At 50.6% G+C, this 7,933-nt stretch overlaps 1 protein-coding gene across 3 annotated transcripts in view; it reads right to left on the bottom strand.

Annotated features, from left to right (window-relative positions):
* Nucleotides 1-7,606, bottom strand: part of GPR107 (G protein-coupled receptor 107) — a 70,700-nt gene extending 63,094 nt beyond the window's left edge. Inside the window, exon 1 of one of the 3 annotated variants that reach the window (XM_058693815.1) lies at nt 7,388-7,606. Coding sequence is in view for 2 of the 3 variants with exons in the window: in XM_058693816.1 (XP_058549799.1) it covers nt 6,914-7,054 (141 nt within the window). In the remaining variant the exon portion in view is untranslated. Of the gene's footprint in view, nt 1-6,913; nt 7,254-7,387 lie in introns of those variants that run through there. The other 2 variants (XM_058693816.1, XM_058693814.1) reach the window with 2 other exon arrangements.
* Nucleotides 7,607-7,933: the final 327 nt, after the last annotated feature.

The raw sequence follows: 7,933 nt of genomic DNA on the forward strand, positions 1-7,933 counted from the left end.
CTTTGCTCTCTCTCTTTCAAAATAAATAACCATTTAAAAAAAAAAAAAAGATTTAACACAACAATGAACGTGCCAACGGCATCTACCTCAGTGTCACGTTCGTCCCAGCTCCTTCGTGTCTCGCTCTGCGTTGCCTTGGATGGGCTGTCGCTGCCTCGACCAAGCTCTCTGCAACGCTCACAAGGCCCACGTAACGGGTCTGACCTCACACTGCTGTTGCAAGAACACACTGCATCCTTTTCTATACCGCCCTGATCAATACTCCGGACAGACAAGGCTACCCACATTCATTTTACATACTGATCACGGTTCCGGAGGCTGCCCGGGAAGGGTCTGAGGTTTACCGGGACGGCCCCGCCCTGAGATGGGGCATGGCACGGAGGAGGAAGATGCTCTCTTAATTTCCCAAAACTCTTCAGAAACTCTTGGGGGTGAGGGGGCCTCACAAAGCAGTCTGTGCAGTGGGGCTGTAGCCACTGGCTTAAGGAAAATCCACCATAGAAGGCTAATGTGATCAGGTTCTCGAGTATTTGTACAGAGAGGGACTGGACTTACGTACCGGGGATCACCGCTACGTCAAACTGCTAAAGATGTTCTCTGAAAGTTATTACTCAAAAACAGAGTAATAACGTGGGGCCCCTGGGTGGCTCAGTCAGTTGAGTGTCCACCTTCAGCTCAGGTCATGATCTCATGGCTCGTGGGTTCGAGCCGCGCGGTCGGGCTCTGTCCTGACAGCTCAGATCCTGGGGCCTGTTTCGGATTCTGTTGTCTTCCCCTCTCTCTGCCCCTCCCGTGCTTGCACTCGGATTCTCTCTCTCTCTCTCAAAATAAATAAAAATTAAACACACACACACACACGCGCGCGCGCGCGCACACACACACACACAAAGTAATAACACATTGCCACGAAGGTAGAGTTTTGAAGTAAGGTTGCTACATATTGATTACTTTCGAGAGCTGCTGTCAGGATACCCACAGACTGGGCGGCTTAAAACAACAGAAACTTCTACTCCTACAGTTCTGGAGGCTACAAGTCCAAAATCAAGGCCTGGGCATGGCTGTTCTCCCTGGAAAGGCTCTAAGAAAAAAAATCCTCCCCGTGTCTTCTGTGCTTCTGGAGGCTGCTGGCAAGCCCTAGAGTTTCCTGGTTTACAGATACCTCACCGCAATCTCTGTTCTGTCTTCACATGGCCTTCTTCCTTCTGTGTGTGTGTCCCCTCTTCCTGTAAGGACACCAGTCGTGCTGGAATTAGGGCCCATCCTAAGCCAGCATGACCTAATCTGAACCACTCACTTCTGCGAACACCCCATTTCCAGACAAGGCCACATTCTGAGGTTCCAGGTAGACGTTCATTCTGGAGGGACACTTGTCACCGCAGCACATCTATCCATCTTCCTAATCATTCACAGTGAAGTGTTTCAGCGCCTACTTACCTGGCCCATGTAGATGTCATCCTTCAAGTAAAGAGGTGAAGGAAAAGAAAACCTGCTGGCTAGTCCAGAGAGTATTTTTTGACCCCAGCTTTTTTTCTACAAGCTAAAAAAGTAGTAAACTACATGTGAGGGTGCACTGGGGGGAGATCAAAAAGAAGAAGACGAAGACGAAGACGAAGACGAAGACGAAGAAGAGGAAGCAAAAATGTGTAACAGCAGCCGTGGAAGGGGCAGGGGCACGAAAAGTGGAAAAAAGACAAAGCGGTCACTAGAATTTTCCAGGGCTGTCTTATTAAGAAACTCTACCGATCAAATACTTGATTCTTCCGTGCTAGTATTCTCGGAAGAAAGCAAACCAGCACACGTGCAGTGACAACAGTCACTGCAAAAGGGCACCTTATGTGCTCATATACACACATACCGAGGAACAGATACTCAATAGATCGTTGTACTTAAAAGGGATGAAACCCTGAGAGGCGCGTGTGAGAGACCATTTAAAGGGGCGCCTGGGCGGCTCGACGGTTAAGCGTGTGACTTCGGCTCAGGTCACGATCGTGCAGTTAGCACGTTCGAGCCCGCGTCGGGCTCTGTGCTGACAGCTCAGCGCCTGGAACCTATTTCAGATTCTCTTGATTCCCTCTCGGTCTCTCTGCCCCTCCCCCACGCACTCTCTGGCTCCCCTCGAAAATAAACATTAAAAACAGACAAACAAACAGAAGCCATTTAAAGCATACACTGAAGTTAGGAGGCTAATTAAAAATGCCAGGTACCGGTGTTAAAAGAACCTTCCGAGTGTTATAGACCGTTCCGCTTCGGTGCATGAAAGTAGGCAGGAGAACGTATGAAAAATGAGGACGGGACGCGGATCAGTCCGTATGTTCGCATTACCCAAGCCCAAACGAAACGGGAACCCGCTGCCTTTTGGCCAGGCCCACGAACCACAGCACGGCATGTGCTCAAGCCAAACTGGCGCTTCACTCTGTTGGTCTAAAAGGAGGGACAAGAGTAATTCAGCTACGCAAATGGGTAATTACGCAGGAAGTGCCCTTCACACCCTGCAAAATACGCCGGTTGGATCATCAGATCCCCAAACTTAATCCTTCTACCTCGAGGGGCGCCTGGGTGGCGCAGTCGGTTAAGCGTCCGACTTCAGCCAGGTCACGATCTCGCGGTCCGTGAGTTCGAGCCCCGCGTCAGGCTCTGGGCTGATGGCTCGGAGCCTGGAGCCTGTTTCCGATTCTGTGTCTCCCTCTCTCTCTCTGCCCCTCCCCCGTTCATGCTCTGTCTCTCTCTGTCCCAAAAATAAATAAAAAACGTTGAAAAAAAAAAATTAAAAAAAAAAAAATCCTTCTACCTCGAATGCGAGTGGGAGGCAGAGGACGTGTGTTTACAGTCTGAGGATACATAGGCACGCTGCTCCCGTGTTCCCCGCCAGGCTGCGAAGTCGTGTTAAAGGATTATCTCATCTTCCGCCTATGGCCTGTCAGGTGGTGGCACCAGTGTCCACCTTCATAACCTCTGCGAGCAACCTAGGTGTCACCTCCTCCTTCACCTCCACATTTGCCCAGCATTCGCCTTCTCAACGGCTAGTGGTCTGTTCCCTCTCCCCCCTCCTCCCCACAGCGCCCTACGCTCAGCCCTAATCTTGTACCCAGAGTCATCACTAGCTCCTACCGCTTCCGGTCCTGCCCCCCTGATCACGTGCCCACAGAAACCTACCTAAAATGTAAATTCGGTCATTCCCAACCTAAAGAAACTTCAGGGGCGCCTGGGTGGCTCAGTCGGTTGAGCGGCCGACTTCGGCTCAGGTCATGATCTCGCGGTCTGCGAGTTCCAGCCTAGCGACAGGCTCTGTGCTGACGGCTCGGAGCCTGGAGCCTGCTTTAGATTCTGTGTCTCCCTCTCTCTCTGTCCCTCCCCCACTCATACCCTGTCTCTCTCTCTGTCAAATAAACAATAAAAAAATTTTTTTTTTTAATAAATATTCCATCTGTTCAAAGTTAGGAGTCAGAAAATAAACGTTTAGTGAATAAATGAATGGAAACCACCCATTATCCAGGAAAAGCTAATTTTATCCCGTATCTTAGGTTTATGAAGTCAAGAAGTATTAAAATACTTGAGAAAAATTTCCATCAATAGAGAAGTCTATACTACAACACAGAATATGGAGGACCGTATCTGTTTTCTTTGCTGATCTGAAACTTCCATGCCTGGTCAGCCTGGGGGTAGGGATTACGCCTAATACATGTGATCCATAAATGTTTCCCGAGCAAATAAACGTCTAAGGAACAATACTTGTTTGCACTTCATACACTTTGCCTTGTGTGCCAAATTTGAGAAATATAACCAGATCTACTACACAATAAAACATATAACTTAATCAAGACAGTCCTACACTTTGACACCAGACAATGTAAAGATCAAATGCCAAATTGCTACGGTCCGAATGTTTGTTTTCCCCCAAAATTCGTATGTTGAAATCCTAATCCCCAAAGGTAATGGTATTAGGAGGGAGGTACTTATGTCATGAGGGCTGAGCCTTCATGAATGGGGTTAGTGTTCTTGTAAGAGAGACCCCACAGACATCCCTCACCCCTTCCACCGTTAAGGGCACAGTGAGTAGACACCCGCTAGGAACCAGGAAGACGGCCCTCACCAAAGCTAGCACCTTGATCTTGGACTTAGCCTCCAGACCTCTGAGAAATAAATTTATGTTGTTTATGAGCTACCCAGTGTGTGGTATTCTGTTACAGCAGCTTGAAAAGACTAAGACACAAATGAACACAGAGATACAAGCATCGGGCATCGATGGGGCAAACGTGACAGAAAGAAAATCGTACACTACGCCTCCCAGTGGAAGCACACAGCGCTAACTATGAAGCGGTCTTGCCAACAGAATCAAACCTCAACATGATCAAGCCTCTACATCCGATAAACAATTTAAAGGATAGATGAACACTGGCCGCTTCAGTCGGTAGAGCGTGAGACTCTTGATCTTGGGGGTCATGAGTTCAAGCCCCAGGTTTTGCCTAGAGCCTATGGAAGGAAGAATGAAGGAATGAAGGACGGGACAGGAGGGGAGAGAAGGGGAGGGGAGGGGAGGAGGGGAGAGAAGAGGGGGGAGGGGAGGGGAGGAGGGGAGAGAAGAGGGGGGGAGGGGAGGGAAGAGGGGGGGAGGGGAGGGAAGGGAAGGGAAGGGAAGGGAAGGGAAGGGAAGGGAAGGGAAGGGAAGGGAAGGAAAGGAAAGGAAAGGAAAGGAAAGGAAAGGAAAGGAAAGGAAAGGAAAGGAAAGGAAAGGAAGAGGGGCGCCCAAAGGTGCAGTCAGTTGAGCATCTGACTCTTGATTTCAGCTCAGGTCATGATCTCGAGCCCTGCATCACGTTCCACACTGAGCATGGAGCTTGCTTAAGATTCCCTTTCTCTCTCTCTCTCTCCCTCTCTCTCTCTCTCTCTCTCTCTCTCCCCCTTCCTCCGCACCCAATAAATAAATAAATAAAATTTTAAAAAGAAAGAAAAGCATAATATGGGATAAAAAAAGTGAATAAAAAATGAAAAGACTCATTTCTAACTGAAAAAAAAAAAGAATGTCAAGAGAGAAGTCATGTGTATGGGGATGGGGCAGAATTAGCTACGGGTTAATGGTTATTGAGGCTGGATGACAGGTACATGGGAGTTCATTCTGGCTGCTATTGATGTCTGTTTGAAATTCTCCATGAATTTTTCTCCATGAAAACTCCATGAAGTTTTCAAACAGATCAATGCATATTTATAATGCTCAGTGACTTCTTCACGTTATTCTTGCCACTCTAGGTCTATATCCTGATCAAGTCTCCTCGTTCATGCCGTCTCAAGCAAAACAAGACCATCTAATGGTGCTGCTCTGAAAGGCTCTCTTCAGGTGATTTCTGTTTCCTTGGGGGAAGAAGTCAGAATATTTATCCAAAGAGGAAAGAAACCACTACAGTATTATTATGGAATAACTACCACAGTACTTACGAATCACGTACACGGATGAAAAACATTAAGTAATTTAGCACAACAGGAAGAAACCCATCACCAGGATCACACCAATTCGGTTTGCTTCCACCACTGAGGTTGGTGTACGTTTTCACCTACGTCAATACCGTCAGTATTTACCCAATGGTGCTGAACACCTGACACTTTAATTCCAAACATCTACAAAGAGCACTGGATTGGGAACCAAGAGGCACGGTCCACTGCGGCCATTACTAGCTTTGTCTCCAATTTATAACCTATATGAATTCAGTTCCACCACTTAATCTAACACCAAGGATCCTGAACTATAAAAGAAAGAATTCTGTACATCTGGAGTCACAGTCATAAGCCTGGGGACTAGGGCCTATGGATAATCATCTGGGGCTTATGAAGCCGCAGAAATTCCCCCTGAATGTGTTGTCTACATTTCTTCTTGCACTTTTCTGGGGAAAGGTCCTATAGTTTTCAACAGATTCTCAAAAGGAGCCAAGACTCACCTATTTCCCTGCACTTAGGAACCATTTTAATCAGGATACTTTTTACTTAACAAACAGCAAAAGCTGATAACCCAAGGTATGGGTGCATGGGTCTGGCCAGGCTTTTTCACCTGGATTCCATACTCTTCAAACTCCACCGTCACAATATAACAATGCTTCGTGGTTTTCAAGTAATGTGTTCTTATAAGACAAAGTGCTTACAATCCCACAACTTCTTAGAAAACTGTACGTTGTGAAAATAACGTACAAGGCTGTGGGTCGTAACGATTTATTTTTCTACTCCTCAGATATATTAACCTGCTGAATCGCCTGGAGGCACGTTTTAGCCTCAGACGACTCTTGGCGGTGAACTGTACAGTAAGATCATTCTAGGCCTGTGTAAGTCTCTTCCCTAGACTGACAGTGACAGGAGCGAGGGGAAGAAAGGGCAGGCCCTCTAATTAGAAACACGTTTTGAACGCTGGTCGTGTATTTCAGGCCAGATTTGAAATTCCTTAAAAACAACGATTTGCAACTCCTCCAGGAGATTCCCGCTTTCATCAGTCCAGGGAGCGCCCTAGGCCAAACCGGGAAACTGAGGCCAGGGTTTCGCGTCCCTTCAAGGGGCACAAGAGGATGGAAGAGTGGGCACCGCGGACAAGTGAATCGGGGATAACAGTTGGATAGCTGGTCGCTCTCGGCCGGGAAGCGAGGAAAGTCAGCAAGGGCGGCCTCCGGAGTCCTTGGGGTTACGCCGCAGTTCAGCCCCTTCCCCTCGGCGGCTCAGCTCCAACCTTCCTGCCCCTTCCAGACGGTCCGAGGACCCCCGCCGTGACCACAGTTCCCCCGCAGAACCCTCCCTCGGCAAGAGGCGGCGCCTGGGGCAAGGAGGGGCGGAGGGCCAGCGCTCAGCGGCTCCCGCCCACCGTGGGCCAAAGTTGCCCCCAGCCCCGGAGAGCGGCCTCGGCCTCGGCCTCCGCCCCCCGCGCGGCCCTGGCCGGCCTTACCTTGAGCGCCAGGTGGTGGACGCGGCCCAGGCCGGGCTGAGCCAGCAGCTGCAGCAGCCCCAGCAGCGGCAGCAGCCGGAGGCCGGCGGCCAGCGGAGGACGGCAGGAGCCCGAGGGGCCGACTGACGCCGGGGCGGCCATGTTTGTTCCAGCATCACCAGCCGCTTCCTCTCCCGCCCACTTCCGGGGGCAAAGGGCGGCGGCCCCCGGAAGGGCCTGGAAGCGGGGCTCGGAGGCCGGCCGCCGGGGGCTTGTGGGCCTTTACCTGGAGCGTGCGGCCCGGGAGGTCGCCGAGGGGCTGAGAGCGGCCACCTTGGGGCGATTCAGTTGGCCTCTCGGACGCAGACTCTCTGTTTAGCCGGAAGAGGTGGAGTTTCCCCCTCCCCCCCGTGGAGGAGTCTGTGGCGGTTGCCATGGCAAAAGCGCCGGGCAGGAAACCCTCCCCCCCCCCACCCACCCACCCAGGGGCCTCACCTCCGCCCCGCGGAGTTTTGAAAGCCACCTGGGGCCTGCAGGACCGCGGCCGCAGGGGGATCCGGGTTGTCTGCGGGCGGGAAGTCTTACGCTGTGGCCACAGCACCGTGCCCCGCCGACGATCGGCCTGCTTTCGGGAGCGGCGTGGACTCGGTGGAAAATACCAAGTTCGGGGCTTGTCGTAGGGCCCTTGGTTTTGTGGAGGCACCTCACACTAAAGTGTCAGACGAAATGTTTGCAGTAAGACGATTTATTGAGCCCTTATCAGGTGCTTAGGCCTTTTGTGTTGCATTACTGCGTTGAACCCTTGGAGCAGTCTGGTGAGGTAGGAGGTAGGCAGGACCGTTATCCCCACTTTACAGGTAAGCAAACCGAGGCTCTGAGAAATCAAGTCGTTTGTTCCAGGTTGAGCTGAGAATCACACGGAAAGTTCCAAGTACTGTGTTGTATGGCCCCACATTATTTCATCCGACCGCTAGAGCCTGAGGGTCAACGTTTGTCCCTGAGTTCTGTGTGGAGACTTTCTTTGCTTCCAATCTGGGATTT

This window comes from Neofelis nebulosa, chromosome 12 (assembly GCF_028018385.1).
Source record: "Neofelis nebulosa isolate mNeoNeb1 chromosome 12, mNeoNeb1.pri, whole genome shotgun sequence".
Lineage (NCBI taxonomy): Eukaryota > Metazoa > Chordata > Mammalia > Carnivora > Felidae > Neofelis > Neofelis nebulosa.